This window comes from Apis mellifera, linkage group LG7 (genome assembly GCF_003254395.2).
Source record: "Apis mellifera strain DH4 linkage group LG7, Amel_HAv3.1, whole genome shotgun sequence".
Classification (NCBI taxonomy): Eukaryota; Metazoa; Arthropoda; class Insecta; order Hymenoptera; family Apidae; genus Apis; species Apis mellifera.
Window position 1 is genome coordinate 11,088,881 of NC_037644.1, and position 23,899 is coordinate 11,112,779.

The 23,899-nt window shown below is 37.5% G+C and overlaps 1 protein-coding gene across 5 annotated transcripts in view; it reads right to left on the minus strand.

Annotated features, from left to right (window-relative positions):
* Positions 1-16,204, minus strand: part of LOC411214 (BTB/POZ domain-containing protein kctd15-like) — a 36,705-nt gene extending 20,501 nt beyond the window's left edge. For 2 of the 5 annotated variants that reach the window (XM_016913100.2, XM_026441964.1), the window contains exon 1: positions 15,956-16,204. Coding sequence is in view for 2 of the 5 variants with exons in the window: in XM_026441963.1 (XP_026297748.1) it covers positions 11,471-11,505 (35 nt within the window). In the remaining 3 variants the exon portion in view is untranslated. Of the gene's footprint in view, positions 1-2,043; positions 2,061-11,470; positions 11,709-15,955 lie in introns of those variants that run through there. The other 3 variants (XM_026441963.1, XM_006565508.3, XM_026441965.1) reach the window with 3 other exon arrangements.
* Between the last annotated feature and the right edge of the window lie 7,695 nt (positions 16,205-23,899).

The following is a 23,899-nucleotide window of genomic DNA, read 5'->3' on the forward strand; positions in this document are numbered from 1 at the left end:
TGCAACAGTAATTATTGATTTATCATAAATTTTTTGTATTGGATGCGCAATTGTCTTTGAGATGGACTTTCAGTTAATAACGCGTTGTATACTTTTTCGTGGATTTATATAGCCTTTATTCGAGTCGAAGGGATAACGAGTATTATATTACACGACGAATGGTGTAATGTTTTCGTGTTCGAAATTTTGGGCTAATTGCGATTCCTTGTCCACCTCGCGGAAGAATCGACCGTGAGAATTTAATAGTCCATTCGTTTCCTGCCCGTTTGGATGTTACAATCCCTTTACGCGCGTATGCGGGCGCATTGAGAAATATAACGAGAGATTGCGACGTAAATTGATAAAATCGTACAATGTTAATTTGATTGGACGGAATTGACGGATTTCCATTACGTGATTTCGTTACCGGCCTTCCGCTGAATAACTTTCATAATAGAACGGTATTTTCGCGCTTGTTTACGTATTCCATTATCGATATTATCACAATAATATTATATTTGTTGCACCATATCGAATTAAAAAAACGTGGAACAAACAACGCGCTCTCATATATTCGAATAAATATCTCTCGATATTTCTCCTCGTTTGATCAAATTATTCGCCAAGTCGATACATTTCCTGTCTTAATATCGAATCAAAATTACTCATCCCAATATAACCCAATAATTATTCAATTTTATTTACCTCAAACCTTTTCCCCCATTTTTATTCTCAATTCTAATTCAACTTGTATTATTTATTCACGATGTAAAACTCTGAAAATAATCAGAGTTAAATGGTATTTCTTATAAAATGTGACTTCATTAATTTTATCTCTTGATCAGAAAATTGTTTGCGCAAAATCATATTTTTACCAACACAGAGAAAAAAGTTTGAAAACCAAAACCTGTTTCACCTACCGCGAATATTATATTATCCTGAATCTACGAATGTATGAGCATTAAAATTTCCAAAAAAAAAAATTCTCAAAATCGCAATATATATAAAAATGTATAAATTCAAAAGAAAATGGAAGCTTCGATTACGAAAAGACGCGAGCGATGTTCAACTCGTCGCGCAGATCAATCGTACGTACTTACACGCGTGGCTGTATCTGTTCTCTGTACTCGGAGTCCGGGAGCGGTGAGGACACCGATGGCTCGAGGCCACGGCGAATGCAAATTCGAAAATGCCTCATTTTCGTTCGCGAATAGCATTATTTTAAACGCCTGGGGATACGTCGTGGTCAGAAGTCGGGACTTCTCCTCTCTCTGACGAGGCTACCGCGAGGGAACAGTGCGCTTCCTTTTTCTTTCTTTCTTTTTTTTTTTTCTCTTCTTCTTTTCTGCTCGAGGAGAGAAACGCGGTGGTCTTGATCGCGAGGAATACGTCGTGTAAGCTTTCATTCGAGCGAGAACAGCGAAGTTGAAGCTAAGTAAATAATAATTCTTGAAAGGAATTTATAAGTTTTCTCTCGATTTCGACAAGTTATGATTTTTTTTTTCGATTTTTCACGATGAAATTTCGAAATTGTACGATTCTATTCGAATGTATGTATATCTCTATGAAAATGGAGTTTATCCGTCAAACTTGAATAATGTTAAACTGTAATGTAACATAAAAAAGACGAATGTAAAATTTTTTTTAACAAGTATAAGATAAATAAGAGATATTTAGAAAGAAAAGAAGATGAAAGAATTAAACACGAAGGAACATGTATCGAAGAAATTCTGTTGAGTATAGAATGATAAAGATGGCGAGGAAGAGAAAGTAGAGAGAAGGAGATGAATTCTATATGAATGTTAATAACAATTAATTAATTTATTCATATAATTCGATAAAAACATTTGTTACAACAAATTTTTCCTCGATACATGTTGTTTGAATTATTTATATTTGATCACTTACAAGATTCTATCCTTCTTCATCATCTTTTCTTTTCTTTTCTTTCTTTATCAATTCCTCTTCCTTTATATATTTATAAATAATTCGAGTTATCAAACGTACATATTATTCGAGTTTTTAATAATAATTATTATCATTGAGAGAATATTTATCACTCACGTTTACGTATCCTTTGACGAACAACGATTTGCAAATTAACGAAATAATTCGCGCATCGTGGCACACCTCTCCTCTTTTGGCAAACGTTTAAAAAGTTATCCGCGCTACGTTGCATCTGTTCACCATCACGGTTGCATTGTTCATTGACTCTTGGTGTTCGTAAAACGACTATAAACGTTCATCTATAAACGCGAGCTTCGCATCGCAAATAACCGTGGCTCATTAACTTCCTCTTTGCGTTTCGTTTGCATCGATTTTCAGCGGCGACCAATCTGGGACCATCTGGTCTCGTTGCTCGAGAGTTGCCTCGCTCTTGATTCACAGCTGCTCTCGTACAAGAGCCGCTTTAACCGCGAGGAACGTTTCGATTGTGTGCCGATTACGATCAACAATCTGTTGTTGCCAATTACGTCCGCTCGCTTTCGTGCACGTGTTCCGCGTTGGATTCCAAACATCGCATACTTTGCGCTATTTAAGAGAATTTATTCAGTTAAAGCCAAATCCAGTCCTTTTGTCCGATTTTTAAAATTCCCGGATTCATATTCGAAATTATATCTTTAACGCTTCGATACTTTTTTTTTTAAATTTCGTGAAATCAGATTTTGAGTTTTATTTCTTTGGAAGAATAATTTCCTTCTTCAAGTTTCTTTCACTCGAGAAGATTTAATTTAAAATCATTTCAATTGGTATTACGTTCCAGCAACTATTTTCCAAAACTAATTTGACATATCTTCAACAACACTTCTTCGCAAAGAATCTCCATTTCGTTTTCAACGAGGCCTCAAATAATCCCTCATTAACATGCTCGTATACAACGATCATTTCAACACGCTATACAATCACAGCTTCATTAGCCTCCTCTAAATCCTCGGAAAACAATGGCCGGCACTTTCACCAAGTTGTAAAAGACGCGTTCAAATAAAACGCCATTACTGTTAACTACACACCACTTCTTACGTCACCTCCTCCGTAATCGCCACTCGCGATCGCTTTTCAGAAATGCTTCGCCACAGAGGTTACCCCCCTTGTGTCTGCGCGCTCTCGAAATTATTTCGTTCACCCCCTTCCTCTCCTCATCCTAGCAATTCCGCTACTCGGTTTCACAGAGTCATAAATTTTCAGGACGAGCCACGCGACCATCGACAAAGGAGGAACGGGGTTGGAAAGACGTTAACGACCCTCGCCGATTCTGGTACCAGTCGTAAGCGTCTTTTCAGAGAAATTAGTCGGTGTGAACCGGCGTCGTTATTTAAGCTCCAACACTCGCCCGCTTTAAACCGAGTTCTGCTAATCTGTCACGTATCCTCCTCGTTGAATTTCCATCCTGCGATGAGAATTTTACGTTTCACATGGTGGCTCGAATTGAAAAATGATATTTTTTTCTTTTTTAAGAAAAGGTTGAAGCAATGTAAGAGTAAGCTAGAAAAAAAAATAATTATCGAGATCAATTTTCGATATGCTTAATTTCATTCTAGTTTCATTCTGGTTTTAAGATCAAGCGATCCATGTTCGTTTTATTATTTAAATAGACTTTTCCAATAATCGAATTTTGACTAATTGTAACAACAAAATAAATAATTCATAATCGCAAAAGATTTGGATATTTTGCAATTATCAAATGTAATAATGGTTCCTATCTTTTAGACCTTCAAATGTTCCATTAAAAGTTCGTATTATTGTCATTTAATTAATTGAAGATCGATAAACATTTAGAAAGTAGTGAATATCGAAAAATTTGATTTCTTCGCAAAATGTCACGTTGAATTTTTTTCTTGTGAATTCTGTTCTTGCGAAAAGTAGAACGACACGATTGAATTGTTTGTATTTTGTATGTTTTCTTCCGTGGATCAGCGACGCGTGAAAACGAGCGCGATTTACGCGATTTTTTATGAACGGTTTCTCGCTTCTGTTCCTCGTTGAAATTATCGCGTGACGGAACGAGATCATAAATCGTAAATTCGATCAATCGAGTCGCGAAATCGATCGAAATCTTTGGATAGATAGAAGAAGAGGAGAATGGATTCTTTTCACATCGAATCTGGGATGTAAAAGAATTATCTTAGACAAAGTGTTGGTGTTTGTCAGAAGAGAAAAAAAGGAAAAACAAAATATTCCAGCGTTTAATCCGATAACGATGATGGGATGTCGATAACTCGACTGTTTTGTCGACTTGAATGATCGGAGGAACGAGGTTTATACGGATCGAATGACAATTTTCTACCGATTTGCGATGCATATAAATTTTTACATTTGGATGACATTTACTGCTTGCAGTTTTGTTTTTTTAATAAAAATGTAAAAAACGTGGTGGAACGTGATCTGTTTATGCATTAGGATGATTCATCGGATGGAAATAAATTCGTGCAAATAAATTCTGAATTATACATTTAGCTAGAAGCCTGTCTGTACATACAATATTCATGTATTCATAGAATATAATTATGTAATTTCGATTCTCTAAAACTCTTGTGTCAATACATATTTATGCATTCTTTAATTGCATTCCTTAAGATAATATTTAAAATTTTTAATTTTCATTTTTAAATTGTATATAATTTTATTATCAGAAAATTATTGAAATCAGTTGCTGAAAATCTTGCCTTAAGATTATAATCTTGCGTAATATTGAATATTAAACGTAAGGATAGAAAGTCTTCAGAAACGGCATTAAATTTCCTCTTCGATAAGAATTTTCATTTCCTTAATTCTGCAATCAAATAACAATATAAAAACAAATGCTCGTCCCTTAAAAAATCCAGAGCCAAATATATCGTACACACAACGAGAAATTAAATCGAGGATATAATCAAAAATTTCATTCTACAAAAATCAATACAATTATATCTAAAAATATAACATTTGAAGAATCGAATCGAATATTTCTATTTAAGCTTCATAGTCTCTAGAGAGCGTCCAACGAGGATTGTTTCGTCCATCGATTCCTTGTTTTTTACGATCACCAGGATCCGTTCATCCTTGACTGACAGAGCTTCCTGTTACCAGAGCTTTCGCGCTGACCTACATCCGCCAGTTTTGCGGCTGATACTCGTTGGATTCGTTTGATCGAGGATCGGTGATGGAATGGCAGTTATTACGGAGTTTAATAAGCGTCGGTGTTTCCAACTCTTGAGATAGATGAAGCCTTCTTAGTTCATCGTGGGCACGTCAGAAAGGATGTGATGTAATGAAGGTGAAGAAGGGAGGAAGGGAGGGAGAAGTGGAAGAGAAGTGGAGAGAAGAAGAAGTGGATGGGAAGGTGTCGCGTGTAAAGTATGATCGCGAGGAAGGTTGTAAACCGACGACGATCATGCAGGATTATAAACGTTTCTTTAGCAAAGGTAATCGGGCAAAAGCAATTTTCGTTGATGAGCGGCGAAGTTCAACATGATAGTTCAACGAGTTACTTCAATTTTTGGCCATCTGTAAGAATTACGATAGAATATTTTTGAATGAATAAAAATTCGCTACTCGTTTTAAAGTACGTTATTTTTCCACCTAGGAACACAAATTTTTCCAAATAAATGAAAAAAAAAAGAAAAAGAAACGTCCGATTCGTTTAATATCGCACGTGCATCCGCGCGAATACGTCACGCACGAAAGAGGCGGCAAATTCAAAATGTCAACGGACCGTGAAAGGAAGACGTGGCAAAAAGTTGAACACGAAGGAAGGAGGTAATGTCACCGAAGGTGTAACGCGAAAGAAACGAAGAGGCGTTCGTGTATTCATTGCCCCGTCGATTATCCCGTGTACGGTTGCGCGAGTAAAGGAAAAAAAAAAAAGAAAAAGAAGAAAGAAAGAAAAAGGTTGACGCGGAGAGCAGGAAGGTGGGCACGAGATAAAAGAAGGAGAAAGGAAAGGAAAAAAAAAGGAGGGAAAAAAGAAAAGAAGGCGAAAGAAGGGAACGAACGAGGAGAGTGGCTCCTTTCTTTGGTGCATGCACCGTGTGCTTCGATAGCGGATGGTCGAAGCGCGTGCCGACCGGTTTGGCTTGCGCTCGTAGTTACCACCAACATTTATATATGTATATAGATATATATATATATGTATGTATGTAGGTAGTCTGAAATTTATCGATGCCACGGCCTGGCACGTAGTCTCTCTCATCCTTTCAGAGCACACGCCAGCGCTTGTCGCTTAATTCTCGTTTAGAGGAGGTTCAATTAAGCCGCGATACATCATGGAAAAGGTAACCGCTATCGTTCTTCTATTAGGATGGATATGAACACGTTCCTAGCTGAACATCTTTTTTTCCAGATGTAAAACGTATACGCACGAACAGTTTTGCGAAATAACACGAGAAGGATTAAGGTACGACTAAGGTGACTTATTTCTAGTTTCGTTCCTAGTTACTTTTTCATTGTCTAGTATTATTTATGATTATTGAGATTTAGTTTCTCGATTACCGAAAACGTTCTTACTTTTTTTTTATAAGTAATTTAATAAGATTATTAAATTAACTATGGATTTTTTTTGCAATTACTTTCACGAGTTAAAAGTTACGAGCAGATAATTTTAATTTTTAATTAATATCGATCAATATATCGGCACATTGACGATCCACTAACATTATTATCCTTCCCTAAACGACGTTAATTTTCACCCAATTCCTAAGAAACGGCGTAGAAACATGGTGCATAGAAAGATCTAAACGTTCGTCACATCCTACGCGTTTCCTGTGATTTACGACACTTTCGCGGATGATAAGTTTAATCGCGTCAACTCTATCTAGGCACCGTGGATAATTTATCCCCCCCTCCCCCGCGTCTTATAATTTTTCCCCGAAAAACTTAACTGCTCGCTTCGCCCACGGAGTATCCCCCTTTATCGGCGAATAAATTCCTCGCGAGCTTTTATATTTTTCATTGATCGCGGGGAGCGTGTAACATGTGTGCACGTGTGTTGTCGACCGAGCCGAGATGTAAATCTTTCGGCGAGTCGTTTCACTCGACATAAAAAAAACCGAATGTCTATGCGTACCCAATGTGTACTCTGTCCGTGCTCGAACGATCGATTACATCGTTTTAAGGATCCCGATTATTGTGTAAAGTTTCGATCTTAGATAAATTCAAACATGTTTCGATGTATTGATCCTTCCAATCTCGTATCATAAGAAATAATACGATGCATTTTTATTTTCTTTTTTTTTTTTAGTGGATTATAAATAGATGTTCTTATTTAACTAGGTAAAAAATTCAGTTATTGGAAAAGCTCTAAATTCAAACTTATCAAATCGTCTACATCGGATTATATATGCGATCGTTTCGAGGAACTATTCTCTATCTAATGAGCACAAATTATCCAGAAATTATCCAAATTGGCGCTGAATTATTATTACCACCAATAAAAAACGATTCCTATTATCGCTCAATTATATCTCCAATATGTTTCGCGAGTTAAAATTCTTAAAAAAATCGATCGAACCGCGATAGAACGCGGAGAACACGTTTCCTCTCGAACGTGTAATGAATTTTATCGCCAGAATCGGATGTAATTCTGCCACGGAGGATTTCTTGCTCGCGTGCCAACACAATCGATACAAAAGGGTCTGCCTTCTAAACGCTTGTCTCCTTTTTATCCTCCAATAAATTAGCTCGATTTTTCTATTAATTCAACGTTTAAAATCGCGAGCGACAGAGGGACACGAGAAGTTTCAGGTAGAGTCTCATACTCGTGTTATATACCTGATATCGTCATATAAATATATTGTAAGAAGTATTCGAAAATTTAAGGAATGGTTCTAGAGATTAAGTCAAACGAGAAAGTTGACAAGCGTAAACAATTTGACAATTTGTCTTTGCTATATAATGTAGCAAGCAAGAAGTATAAAAATGCTTTTTTAATAATACGTTACTTCTTATATTGAATATTTAACATATACTGCATACAATTTCAAGTTTCTTTTTTCACATTCAACATGTTCTATTTGAACAATCGATTTACATTGAATATTAATTCGAGAAGTCTGGAGTATCAGTCACATTTTCTAACAACTAACTAAATAACTGTTTCAACAATGGAGAAACTTTTAAACCAATTCAAATTCATCTTTCATGTCCTCTTAAATTATTAAAAAAAAGAAATTATAATCATATTGCTTATTTACATCTTGCTACGAGAGAATGACCTTAATTATTTCATCACTACCAATCGATTTCTAATGACAGATGTCACGTACACTCGCAAACACACACACTCGCAATCGTACGTAACGATTGTCATGATCGGATTTGATCAAGATTACCCTGCACATGCACGTCGTATCTACCCACCGACGTTGCACGTTACTTGGACAACACCAAGTATCTCATAGAGGCCCACGTAACAGGCCGAGAAGGCACTCCCGACACGCGCCAATGCGTGTCTTGCTCCATTTCATCCTCGCCTATTCCCACCACTTATGCTCACCTACTTACCCCACGAGACGGAAACTCTGACCGAGACGTTGGCGAGTTGTCGAGCCGCGGCCGAGATTGGAATTTCATGCAACACCATTGCCTCTTGCAACACGCGCCACGATTGACCAGCTGCGCTTGTATATCTTTGCAGTTTCATTCTTTCTTACCTCTCCTTACCGCTTCCTTAATTTCGTGTCGACACTTCTGTTACTTCTACCCGATCTTGCGCGCCATATTGCTTTTCCGTTGACACAATGGTGCAATAAATATACATGGGATATAAAATTTTGTTGAGTTTTTTAACGGTATTATTATTGTTGAAACAATGGATTGAACGGTGTAATATTATTATATGTTTAGTATTCAATATTTTTTTTCATACAATTTGTTGTATTGTATATAACGAATGAGTCATTACTTTATCGTTAAGGATTTTGTAAAAATTATATTTTGAAAATATTCGTGTACACGATATTGGAAGTTTATCGGAAATTTAATATATATTTCTTTTATAAAAGATTTTCTTTTTTTTTGTGACTTTTGTATCCAGGTAAATGATTTTGTATAAAATATAGATTCTATGTAAAATGTATACTTTAATTACAGGTAATTTAATAATTAAAAAAATTAAATAAACGTGAAAAGATTTTGACTCAATCATCGATTTTGATTCAATTATCGAGGATATAATTATTAATTATTATTGTTTTGTGTGAATGAATTTTCTTAAGTTTCTATACATCATATACTATACTTATCGTTAAGAAATTTCATCATGAAGTGATCGATGCAACGTGCAAGCGTTTTTCTTCTTCTTCTTTTTTCTTTTTCATTACAGGAAAATTACGGATATTGCGTAAAAAAGAAAATTTTCATACTATTTTACATTTCTAGATTCTACATGTTACTTTATTACGTTGTGAGTTATGGTATTTGCGCAGTCATTTTCTCACAACTTCGCATCTCTACGATTCTACTTTACACGCATGTTATTTTGTAGAGTTATGGAGTTTGCGTAAAGAGTTATTTTTCTTAAGAAAATCTACGTTCACGCGATATTCAACGTAAGATGATTCTACTTACACGCGTGTTGTTAGGGATTAAGGATTTTGCATAAAGGAATTTTGTCGCGAGAGAAGAGAAGACTCGGCGTCGCTTTATCGCTTTATCACTTCACTGTTTAGACACTTCGCGGGAAGAAATATCTTCGCGATTCTGTGCACGGAGATACCCACTTTGCCAATCGGATGAAAATATGCATAAATTTCTTGCGATTCTTTTTTTCTTCTTCTTCTTTTTTCACTCGTGAACGTTATCCTATTATGCTTTGTAATCGATTTTTAAGATTTTTTTTTTTTAAAGTGTTTATTTACGTTCTTACAGATGATTCCATAGTTTTATTGCTTTAACGTTAAATCTTGTATTCATTAATATGATAATCGAATGGTATTGAATGAATACCGAATGGAAAAGTATCTCGTAAAATTTTCCAAAATTGGCTTGTAAAATATAGTTTCCATTATTTTAAGTAATAATTTGAATGATATTAAATTTTAGAAAAAAAAAAAGAAAAAATTCCAATGATGCAACTTGCATTTTTAGACCGCTTATTAAATACGCGACCTGAGGATTTTTTACGCAAACAGATTTGTTTAAACCCATCTTTACTTTCATTTCTCTGTTAATATTTCAACATTCAATCTCTTTATTTATAACAAATATTTTTCCACTTTACTCGCATTCAATACTTGAATGCTTGCGGAACGCATAAACGGAAACTCATCGACGAATCTGACATCGCGTCTATATCTGAAATACTCTCACGATCTGAAGATGTATCCGTCGACGAGGATCCCGAGAAGCGCAGTTGGCGAACGATCGTGCTCTTCAAACAGGGATACAGGGAGATACAATTTGGAGAAGATCGATGTGGGATGTGGGAACAGTTGGATAGAAACGATCGTTGTAATTAATCGATAAAATATAAGAGGAATACCGCGCAGTCGGCGGTCTTGATCTTATTGCTTTGACGAGGCCGATGCGTTGTTAGATGTTACATACAGATATTTTGTAATCCGACTTTCTGTTCTGCAATCTGCGTCACGTGTATTTCGATCTTCCGCGGGGAAGATGGATCGATGGATGTAGCGAGATCGAGTGCATCGACTACTGTAATTACACAGAGCACGGTAATTTGTTACTGATTATTTTAATTCGTAGCGTTTTTTTAACGATTAATTAATATCCGTTCTCGAACCCATTAAACGAGACGCCATCGAAAGTTTCATTAAAATCTGTTTGATGATCGGCTCGATCATAAAATCTAAATGGCGATTGAATCGGTTTGATTAAAAATCTCTCCTCGATTATAATAGCCAAACATTCCCCCTTTCCTCTTCTCTGCATTTTTCCTAATTTTTCCCGAATTCTAACCCGAATAATTTGCAATCCTTCATAGAGAGTACTATTTTATCACAATGGAACGATTATATTAAGATAAATAAATGTTAAAAATTATGGAGTAAAAATAGCGAATCTTAAAATCGAAATTGATGTCGTTATTTTACATTACTCCGATCATTAGAATTCCAAATTTAAAAAAAATAAATCCTATATAAATATTTCCATATCTCGTTACCCAAAAACTCAAAAAGCAAATCATCGAATAAACCAGTGAAAATTGTATCTACAGCTTCATAAAATTTCAAACGCTTCATCCTTCATATCTCGAATGAGAATTCTCGAAAAGAGAATTTTTGCAAAAAAAATAAATAAACAAAATCTTGAGAAAGCCTACCAACACTTCGTCGAATAAAATAAAACCCTGAAAACTCTATATATGCACAGCCTCGTAAAAATTTCCATTTGTGCAATGACACAGGCCCATCCCAAAGGAAAAAAAAAATAATGTCCTTTTTGCATAAGCGCGATCTCTTTCTCTCTCTTTCTCATCGAATTCGAAAACTTCGTACGCATACACACGCACACACATATACACATATGTATATATCTGACAAGGGAAAATATTTACGGGAAAATTTCGCCGTGGGTGGGAGCCAGGTTCATGAATAATTTCAGTCCGCAGGAGACTCGTCAGCCGTCGGCCAGCCGCCCAGGGCGCTCGGTTCTAATTACGGCAACTGCAGAGCTCGTCTAAGCCCGGGGCGATCCCTCGGGTCAGTTTCCAACCCCCCTCCGGTTTTCCTACCCCAGCACAATTTCCACAGAGTCCACATCCCTTCCACGTCCGTTCTCTGAAACGCTGCTGCCGCCGCCGCCGTCGCACCCCTCCCTCCCTCCTTCCTTCTCCACCTACGGCTCCCTTCACCACCACCTACCACCCTTCCTTTTGCCAACGTCGGTGCAACGTCGGCCGGGATGCATGGTGGCGCGGCAACGGTAACCGGTTTCAAAAGTTTGAAAGCGTTCTCGCTATCGAGAACGAGATGTCGCGGAATAGGTGTATATATATGTATATATGTATGTATGTATACGTGTTTCGAACGGTGAACGTTGAATTTCAAAGCGAAGAGAGAGAGAGAGAAGAGAAAGTTCGATTTCTGTGATTGTTGTTGCAGTTTTTGTTATATCGGTCGATATGCTTTTTTTTTCTTTTTCGAGTATTATTTCATTCAAGTCTATCTACGAGACGACGGTTCGTTTCGAGGGATGATAAGAGTAAGAAAAATTTTGAATTGGAAAGGAGTTTGAATGGTTCGAAATCGAGAATCGAAATTGTTGATTCGGTTGATTGCGAAAATAAAACTATCAATTTATTTGCAAATAAGATTATATAATATATAGGAAACACAAATTCTTCTAAACTAATAAAGATTCTCTTAATGCCATTACACCCATCAATGGATTTTTCATTACAACATTAAACATGGCACTCGACGAATCGAATGAATTTACATAACACACTAGTAGACACTACTTTCTTTAGTACATAATAATTTTTAGTCTATCGAGTGTATATATATATATATATACTATAAGACGATGATAAACACAAGTTGGAGCCATCGTCAGCCCATCGCCGTACTTTCATAAAAATTTAACTACTATTATTAAAACCTATTATAAATCAAACAGAATGTCCAGAACGCTTATAAACAGAAAGAATATATACAGAAGGGAAAAGAAAGAAGAAAGGGGGAAAAAATAAAAAAAATGGAAATCGAAAATAATTTTACGACACAGCCATTCGCTAATTAAACCGGAGGTGCACGGAGGCCAACGATTCTCGAATCTCTCTCTCTCTCTCTCTCTTTCTAACGAGAGAATACACAGAACGTCAAAGCGTCACGGATCGGTCGTAATTGAAAGTTACTCGATATCGCGATTGTCAGACTCGTGACTGATGCGAGTCTCGCCACGGGGCTAACCGGATCTTCGTAGGAAACAGCCCCCCCCCCCCCCCTGATCGATCTATCAGCCGGATCGATCGCGCGGAACGGTTAAAACGAACAAATTTCACGGCAACAGTCCTCGTGGCTTCGTTATTAACGATATTAAATGGAGGCACGCGGAAAACATGTTGCAACCTCCTTTATCGAACAACGTCCTCGTTCATTGCGTTTTGTCGATCCTTCCGGAATTTTAAAAAAAAATAAAGAGCGTGAGAACTTCGATTGCGCATATTTTAATCTTTTATATGTTAATTCATCGCATTTCGGTGTCCTATTTCAGAATTTTCGAAGATTTAGAGAAAAATAAGTGAACTATATATATAGGAAGATAAATAGCAAACATCGTTCCGTCATTTTCATGGAGGAACGCGCTTCCTACAACCGTGTTGCGGGCCACGGTTGAACCGTTATCTCGTTTTGTCACGGATTGCCACGGATCCCCCCCTCCGGATGACAGGCCGGTAATTATTTCAGATAGCAGGGAACGTTTTAACGAACTGGAACGTTTCTTCCATAGTTCGTCGCTTCCACAGAGCTTGGAATCTTGCCCCGATACGGTACGATCGGTTCCGCTTTAAAACCCTCACACGAGAGAAAATTTAAATAAGAGTTAGTTGTCGAGCTCGTTCTCCTAAATTTTTCTCGAAATCGAGAAACATTTTCGAGCTTTTCTTTCTATTTTCTTCTTTGCTTTTTGCTTTCTCTTTTCCCTGTTTCTTTTATTGAAAATAATTGAGTGCAGGGAAGAGGGAAGAACTGTTAGACGAATGTTTATCGATTAATTGACAAAGTTTGGATGCCAATCACGGATTTTTTTTATGTATTATGTATTAAAGTAGCAAGAGAAATCTATCAAAATAAGAGTAACAAATTTCCAATGGATCAACTCGATGAATTTTTGTCACGAATTTTTCTTTTTTTCATTTATATACAATCAGCTATATTTTATTCAGTATCAGAATTATGTTCAAAATAATGATTAAAACGTTCAATAATCTTCTTGTTTAATCTGCAAGGAAAGGAATCATATTTGATTACACAAAACGTAACACCGTGCACAAGCCAAGTGTTCAAAACCTATGCAATTTCAACTTCCCGATCTTCTTATATCATTTCTTGTTAACCATTGATAATCCACGATGAAATGGAACGAAACGATCGAGGGTTTGTGCAACGTGTATCGAGTTACTTCTTGGCAGTGTATTAGCTCTCGAAAGCGGATTCCATGCGACACGATATGTCACCGTTGGAGAGAACGCTGGATGCATAATTGATCGCAAAGCATTGTTCGATGACGTTGGAATGCAGGTTACAATTGAGCAATTTCATTGTGCACCTTCGGTGTTCTGCAATCCTCTGACCGTTCGAACATTGCTAACCCGTCGTTATCTTTTGTTTGTTTTTTAAAATTACGGAGAGATCATCGCGTTAACATTTCAATTTTTTCTTTTTTTCTTCTTCGCGTTTGCTTAAATATTTTTCGACGAAGTAATATTACACGTTGAACGATGAACCGATAGGTTAATCACGAGGTTAATCGTGATCAACGAGATAAATGCTTGCTCGTCATCGCTCGATGCGTGATCGATTTATTTAAATTTGAATCGCGTTTTCATTAATTACGGAGAACGATCTTGACATTTGATGGATATCAAGACGCTTAATTGGTGGATGGATTTATCCGTTTTCGAGTATTAGCTCGTTAATTTATCGCGGATGAATTGTGAATAAATTAGAAAATAAAATAATATAAAGTAATCTTTATCGAAAAAAAAATCTTCATTTACATTTTAATTATGTATATATAATATTGTTAATAAACGTATCGAATATTTGCATAAACGTTTACAATCTAATAATAATCGCGAGTTAAAGATTAAAAATTGGATTATTGGAGAAGAAAAATAGAAACGAGGATAATTATTCCGAAAAGTAGGAAACTTTTGCTTTTTCTTTCCAATTTCAGTATGTACGTATTAATTGTACATTCTATAGTTTTTATGTCAATTGTAAAGAACGAGGGAAGGTTGCGACTGTAGAAAGCTACGGGCTGCATAGAATTTCACTAAAGACGGGTTTAGCATTAGGCGAGAGGTTTAAATTAGTGGCTGATGAGGAGAGAGGCATGTCGTGCGTTATCTGCTAACTATGTCTAAGCGGTAAATTCGCTAGATAGTTAATTGCCATGCAGTCAGCGCGAAAGTAAAACGATTGATTAGATAAATCACGTGATACGAAGATTGTTTTAGATCTCCAATCTGCTCTGTGGAATTTAATATTTATAATCTCTCCCTCTCTCTTTCTTTTTTTTTAAATCAAATGTTAATGTTGTACGATAACGAAATTATAAATTTAATAATGTTGGAGTATTTTAAACTTTGAAATGCTTGCGTCATTATGCTTGCGTGAAATGATCTATTATTTTAACTTTATTTTGAAAGGAAAACGTAAGAGAGAAAATAAAACGGAGCATGAAATACATTTATGGATTTTTCTATTCTTTTTTAATATATACTACAATACTTTTCACGACTTATGTTTAGAATATAATAAATGATAATAATATTATTCATAATGATTAAGAATTATACAAGTAAAGAAGATAAAGAATAAATAATTTCGTGATAATTATTTAAAAAAGAAACTTTTTCACCGATTTTGATAATTTTTGGATTTTATAATATTTTGAACAATTTTTTCAAAAATGCATATAATCGATTGATTTAATTTTCGAGATGTATATTTTATTTTTGCATTTCGCGGATTTGGAGTGCAGTAATTATTCTGGTAAATTATTTTTGTTTCGAAAAACAAAACGAAACAAAATATATTATATTTGTATCGAATCAAATCGTGGTTTGTATCCAATATAATCTTTGATCGATTTTTTTATTCATTTTCGTTATACGTCTTTGCAAATATCTCGAAAACTACTGTAATTATATACACAGTAAAAAAATCGTTCAAAAGTCGAAAATAAAAATTTTCTCGAGTTCTTTTTTAAATAATTTCACGACGAGCTTAAAAATTCCACTAAACATTTGCACCATCGATTTCACGATTTCATCCATCTATCGAACAAAAGCAAATATTTTATCACTCACCGTTTCTGACACGTGGGCTCCAGGTTGACGGTTGTTCTCGCGTCCCGAAAAAAAAAAATCTTCCCGACTGCTCACCAAAAAAAAAAAAAAAAAATAAACTCAACACTTGAACCCGGTGCACACAGTGCAGGTGATCGCGCAATAGATTGTCACGCACAGATCCACGTGGTCACAGTTCACGTGTTTTCTTTCGATATGTATAACGAGCACGAACCGCACGTCACCGTAGCTTTAACAAGACTGAAGTGTCTTCGCCGGCGTCACCGCGTTCGCGCTACTTTCCCCACCACTGCGTATCCCCACCACCACCTGCGGCTATCTCGACGTCAGCCTTATCCCCCTTTTCCGCTCTCCACCAGCCGGCAGCGTTTCCCGTAAGCGCTCTGAGCTTGCAATCCTCTTCACCCTCGAGGTCACCCCACTCTACCCCGTGTGTCAATTGGCTTCAACCCCCCGGTCAATTCGATATTCGCGGTTATCATCGTTACAACTTCCAACCACGTTCTCTTCCACTATTTCTCTATCGCCAACTTACGCACGGTAAATGTTGAATAACTATTCCGAGATCCCATAGCATTGAATTGAAATTTAATCTCGATTAGCAGCAAACGTTGCATAAATACTGACTGATAAAGTTTTATTTTAATACATATATTTTTTTTCTTTTCCTCACTCTAGTTCTTTTCTATGTACACCAACGAACTAAAACAGAAGATAAATCTGAGCTTTGGTCGAGTTATATCGAGATTAAATTTCAATTTCTAACTACTATTATTAATTAATCTCTAATTTAAATCCAGATTTTCGAATATTCAATCTATCTAATATTTGTCGCATTTATATATTTTAATCAAAATATGCCAAACATGCGTAGCACGAGGGAAAAATCGTCGTCTTTATACAAAACAGATGTATTATTCGATATTCTCGAGAAGAAATCCATTATTCGTTCAGGATGAATAACTTTTACGCTGCATGGTTGATCATCCCGTGCAATCTTATCCAATCTTTTACTGTTCCACGTTTCAGATTCGATCGCTTAGATCCATTATACGAGTTCGACGTACTGCTTAGTTGGTTACTTTTTACGACACAACGTGCGTAATTTGAACTCGATTTGCGCGCCGGCGGGAAAAGTGGGGCTCGGCAACTTTGTTGCGATGCAAATGAAATTTAATCAACGGAGAAACAACTTCATCCCGTTGCACGCCCGGGGTGTCGCGGTCTCTCCGCGTTTCGATCCCTTAATCCGATGTCTAGCTTCTTTAATTTAGATTATCGCGTTCGTCATCCTGTTCCATTTCAACGGTGGATCCTGGATCCTCTTGCTTTGGGCGTCTCGCGGCCTTTTGATAACCGCCCCGAGCTCCCCTGCTCTTTGAGAGGAGGTCGGTCTTCGTACGAACACTCGGACTTATCTATCTAAGAATCGATATTTGTTTTGTTTTCGCATACCTCGTCGATACGATTCTGCAGATTGATGCGTACCGTGATGATATTTTTCTCCTCTCGAATGACATTTTTTTTCTCGAAACAAATTATAATGCACAAGGAACATTGATTTCTTTCTTTTTTTTCTTAAAGGATCGTGTATCGTATATTTATAATACGTATGATTTTAGAACATTCTCGCAATTTATTCATCTTCATAAAAAGTAATGGATGGAGGATGTCTCTAACGTTTTTCATCATTCTCTCTTTTTATACGTTTTTTTTATGTACATTCTTTAGTAACTTTTAAGGCAATTTCTAACACTAAAATTGCATTGTAAATGTTTTAATCGTTGATTCATCAGCGATTTTTTTAATATCATTATAAATTTTATACGACGCAACTTTCATCATGCAAATAGATTTGCAGAATGTGAAGAAAATGCACGTTTCATAAGAATTTCAATTCGCACATACTCTCGTAAATAATATTTCCAATTTTAGAAACAACCCTTCCATCAATTAATATATTCTTATTTACTTTATTATTCCCCAAACTTTTACTCTTATCGCGCATAGAGATGCATTTTTTTCATCACAATCGAAGGGAAAAGAAACGGAAACGCGATGGACGATGGCCTACTGGGCGTGCTTATCGGCCACGACCTCGGTGTAATTTTTTCACCTTCGAAAATAATTTGCTCGATAAACAATTTAGATAAACGGTTCTGTCTATCTGCCCCCCCCCCCTTTCTCCCGTATTTATTACCGCTTCCACTTAACGTTATACTAATAACAATAATTTGCGAATCCACCTTCAAGTTAACTAATGAGATATTTAGTATGCGCGGTATTGCCCTCCCTTCCCTCCTCCCGGTCGTGCCCACCCGTTCATTTACCTTTTTTAAGTCGGCCAAAGGAGGAGGAGGAGGAGGAGGAGGAGGGCGATGGTAATTGCGCGCCGCTATAAATTATCCTCAAGAAGCATTGGACGTGCGTCATTACCGGCGAGCAGGCGATATTGTCGCGTTTCGGAGTGATATCGGCGCGAATGAAAGGAATCGATGATTTCACGATTGAAATTACTGGCGAGGGGAAGTGAGTTGTCCGGAAGATTTATATATACGAAAACAGGATCGAACACCCTACGGGCCGTTGTATCTTATCCCGGAAGGGGGTAATCTTCGATCGAATCACTACTTTCTTTTCTTGTTTTTTTTTTCTTGTTGTGTAAAAATACTGTCTGTACAGGGCTAATGTACTTTCTTTTTCTTCTTCTTCTTCTTTTTCGGCAGTATTGTTTACATACTGATCGATCGAAAAATTCGACTCATTTTTGCATATCCTATATATATATGCATAAAATTTTGTCTTATTAATTCTTTATTTTTTCTTCGATTCTATTCGTCCAGAAAATAATTCGACAATCTTCTTCGAAACTTCAAGAGCAAATTTCCCTCCAAAATTTCTCTTTCTCTGAAAATTTCACCAACCAAACGGAATAGATAATCGTACCGAGAACAATTTCCAATATTTCTTCAAACTTCGAATTCTTTTCCAGACCAAGTACGCTGGAAAAATCACACGGGACGTCGACATACGAGACAAAGGATAAAGGACAAATATAATCGGCCGAAGGAAAGGGAATAGGATGGATTCTCGTCGAATCCCCCAGCTGGAGCTTTTCCAAGCGGAGGGCCGGCCACCTTGGCCGGGTGGTATGCCTCGTAAAGTTAGAGAGTTGGTGCTCGGCCGATACGATTGGCCATCGGCCATCGAGAATAATGGGGCAGTTGGCGAGGGCCGATATAAAGGGAGGCGAGCCTCTCGGTGCCCGTCGTACTCGAGCCGCCCCGGGCTGGAACGGGCCACGGCCGACAACATCGTTCCAGAATGCCCGGGGCACTTCCAAACCCACCGGACGATGCTGCTCGCATACGTAAACGCTAACTTCGTCAGGGACAAAGTGACGCTCTCGTGTATATACGTGCCACGAGTCGGTGGACACGTGAGGGGAAGGGGGCTACTCGTTACTTACCCATTTCGAGTAACATTCGAAATCGTTGGGCATCGATCCGGGCCGCCACGTTTTTTTTTTTTTTTGCCACGGTTCTGGTCGATCGAAGGGAAACCGGTGTCAGCTATCCGATTCCGCGATGATGATGCCATCTTCGTCAAAGAAGAAATAGTTAATTCGTGGAAATATGGAAATGATGTTGAGCCATTTTTTTTTCAACAGGGACGATTGGTGGAAAGGGAAAGGAGAAGAATGAATTTTTGCTTTTTTTTCTTGGCGTAAAAGAGATCGAAGAAGAATGGTAAAGGAAGGAATTTGATGTAAAATTTGACTGTATAAATTTTTCTAAAAGGGAATATTGTGAAATGTATCCTTTCTTGATCTAGGATGGGTTTTAGGATGGGTATAAGTGAAAAAAGGTCGAAGGAGAGAGTTTTTGTTTTATTTTATTTGAAATTGTAAGCCTTTTTTTTTGTCTTTTGAATTCTGAAGAGAGAAATATAATGAATGTGCTTTCTGTTTGTCGTTTATCGTATTGCGAAAGATTTTAAGTTTGCTTTTGCTACATCTGTTTAATAGAACATCGTAGAAAGGAGATCTTTCAAAGAGTACCATAAAGAGCGGAGACTAACGAGAGAAGAATTAATTAAAGCGCGAATAAAGATGGTTTTGTATTAGTTTTTTCCCCTACTTATCTAATTAGGATGGGTGAGTCAGAGCGATCCAGAAATTCGTAATATCGAGCATGTCTGTGTTTCGTGTTCCAGATCTACTTGACGATCGATAACTTACATTTTCTCTACTACTCTTCTAATTGTAGAATTGTAGAACGAATCAGAGTTTTATACCTTCAATTTTTTTTTACAAAACTTTTTCTGTTTTACAATTCAATACATTATCAACCTATAATCCTTAAAATTTCCTAAATTTATTATTTTTAACAAAATTCAAACTTCTTTTCAAGTTCTTCTCTTCAAAATTACAATTAACTCGTCACATTTACAGCAATTAACTCGTCACATTCCCCTTCATCGTAATTCTTACTTATTTCTTCGTTTCTTTCATGATTTCTCTCCACAAAAACAAATCGAGCGAATCGTTCCTTTCGAGCGTCGAAGAGACGAATCAAGTGGCGTTCGCAATGATGGATTGATTGGAGGGGAAAACACGATTGCGGTTCGTCGTGTTATCTTTCTAATGGACTCGAGACGAGCACAGTTTACAGCTAGTTTTATCGGAATCGTCGTCAATTTATTAGCCATCTCTTCGTATCCATCTCTTTTCCCTCAGTCTTTAATAGATTTATGGATTCTATATATATATATATTTGTCCACTTGTTCGACTCCTTGGGGAGAAAAACTTGATGCACGGTTATACCAAGTTGTAACTCGTTAAACTCTTGTACTACTCTTTACCTTCCCCATGAGTACTTTCGTGAAATTAGCGTTTATATGCCTTTGTCAATGATCCGTCCAATGACGTTTAACTATATATTATTGGGATATTTCATTGAATGCTATGTATTAAACAGGAACCGTTTAAAGGAAACGAGCCATTGTTTCGTTTCGTTTCGAATCGTTCGTTCGTTTAACAACTTCTCGCAGGAAGTTATTATCCTCGTTTAAGAAAAACAAGAATTTACCCGAACAAGCTTTTCCATTTAAATTGAAAATCAATTTTATATACCATATTTAATTTTTTTTCACTCAATTCCCTTCACCTGTTTCGATCTTCTGATCAACTAAACAACGAGTCGATAATTCATTCCAACTGCACAACGAAAATTATTACGAATTTATCCTTCTCTCTCTCATGAAAGATTAGAAAAAAAAAATAAGGAAAATTCTGCATTGTCAAACTGGTACGCATCTACGGATCTCTGATATGGTCTCAACCGCGAATGCGTAATTCTCGTTTATCGAAGATGACGAAGGAGACGAGGAAGGACGCACGCACGTACACCGTGGCGAAGTGCATTCGTCGAGTATACGTGGAGTAGAGGGGACGACGAAGAGGAGGAGGTCGAGAAGGAGAGTAGGAAGGCGCGGGCATAATGGTGGTGGTGGTCACATGCCCCCAGGCAACTTTCTTGCCTCGTCCGCGGGAGGAAAGCAAAGAAAAGAGACGGGAGAACGATGGACAGGACAGAGACAACGCGTTCGCGATGAAGGAAGATGAAAATAACGCGATGTTTTTGTATCATATGATATATATATACAGAACAGTGAGAGCCCGAGGCGTGCACCAGGATGTAACGAGGAGAGTCCGAGTGTTGCCCGTGGCTCCATATATTTTAGGGAGAAGTGTCTCCCTCCCTCCTTTGCCCTCTGGTTTGGCCCTACGTGTCTTTGAAACGGGTCGTGTCGTGCCCAAGGCGAGAACCTCCTCCTGTCTCTTTCCTTCTTTTCTCTCTCTTCCACAATTCCGTTTCTTTTCTCTTCCTTTCCTTTCTTTTCTTTTCTCTCTTTTTTCCCTTTTCCTTCCCCTCTCGTCCTTTCATAGTTCTGTTAATGCTAGAGAACCGCGGTACAAGTCCTCGTCCACGCGAGTCGAGGCAATTAAATCGCGTGTTACGTTTCTCTTTGCTCGCATCTCGTTTCATACTGGAATATTATTTGGAATATTATTTAACGAGTGCAAGATTTACATGGAGTTTAGTGAAATCGATATTTTATTGGACTTTTGTTCTTCCCTTGTATAATGTGATTTCTTCCACTTTTGAATAAATCATGGAGAGAGAAAGAGATAATAATCAATCGTTAGTAGAATTCTTTGTCTCTGAAGGAAAAAATTTTTCAAGCTCGAGAATTTCCAGCTAACATTTTCCTTTCTATTTGCTGATGTAACGATGGTGATCGTGCATCACGAATGCTTCTTTAATGATTTTTGAATGATCGAGGAAACGATTGATGAGCCGAGTCTGGATCGGTGGAGCGAAACTAAAGACATCAAGTGCCAAGAAAAAAAGCGGAGAGGCATTCGACCCCCTGGAACGCTCCAAATGGTTAAAAAACGTTGACAGAACGACTTCCAGTGGCCCGTCCAATGAAGTCACGAAGCATTAAATCCGATTTGCAGGATACAGCTCGCGAAGAGCATTAAAAAGTATCCCCTGTGGGGGACCACTGTCTCCCAAATCCCTTCTGAAATTTCTCCTCTTCTGAAATTCGAGACGAGCTGCGTATAAGAGTGATAAAAACTTGATGGTTGTTTAATCATCTTTCCTCGAGATATTTTTTTATAAAAAAAGGGATCTACCAATTTTGTCCATCCATGCACAATCTCATTCGATTTCAAATCCATCGACAGAAGGTTTAACGAATACAAATGCAACGAAATAAATTATAAATTAGATTAATTAATTGAATTCGAAGCTTAAGCATCGTTCCATTGAAATACACGGATATTAATAATATTACTAATTTAATAACCAAAGTTACGAATAAATTAATTAATTCCACGAACTTACTTCAATAATTTATCATTATTCAAAACGTAATAACAACAATCGGCCGCGACGAATGAACGATTTAATTATACTCAAAGTGGCTTTAACCAGTTTTCGTCATTTCCAACGGATTTAACGGGTCAACTCGGCTCGCCTAACCGTTGATGCGCATCGACGGCTGTGCACCACGTTCCCTCCTATATACACGTGGAACGTAAAAGAAGGAGGAAGGTGGCGAACTCTTTCTCTTTCTCTTCGGCTGGTTACGTGACCTCTTGTGGGTGTATGTTTAACCTTTTCGATGGCAGTCGGCGAAGAGAGGAGTACTGGTCCCCTTGCCCCCCCTTACCCCCACCCCGGATACCGAGACTCCGACGATCACCCACGCAAGCGAATGTAAATTACCGGAGGCTGTGAATCATTTTGAGAAGATTCCAGACAGCCCCCGGGCTCCTTCTCTTCGAGTCTGCCTGCGATACCCCTTTCCCTCCCACTCCTCCTCCTCCTCTCTCACCCCCTTCTTCTACGTCCCCTTTTTCTACGTCCACGTCGGGAGTTGTCCTCGTTCAATCGTCCTATCTCGTCCTCGTCTAGCCTTCGCCCGCTTACGTAAAGGTAACCGAATGCTCCCTGAGAAAAGGCTCCCATAGATGGCCGTGGGATGCGCTCTGGGCCTTAACTCCCACCTTAGCGCGATCACGGGGCCCCGCCAATAACGTTTATTAACCGCCTTGGGGCCCTCGCTCTTTCTCCGTCCACACGAAACCCTCCTCATCGCGGGTTCCACGATTTCCATCGTGGAATTCTTGGCAGAAAGCGGGGACACCGGTTGTGAATATAATCGCGTATATATGTATATATGTATATTTGTTTGAAAATCTTAGGTCGTATATCCTCTTGATGGAAATAAAATATTGACTTTTTAATTGTAAATATTAGACGAATTGTTTCATAAAATTTATTATTATTGCGGATGTTTTTAACAATTTTTTTGGATTTATTTTGTTGCAGGTTACGTGAGCGAAGATTTGAATTTTCAGTAAATGC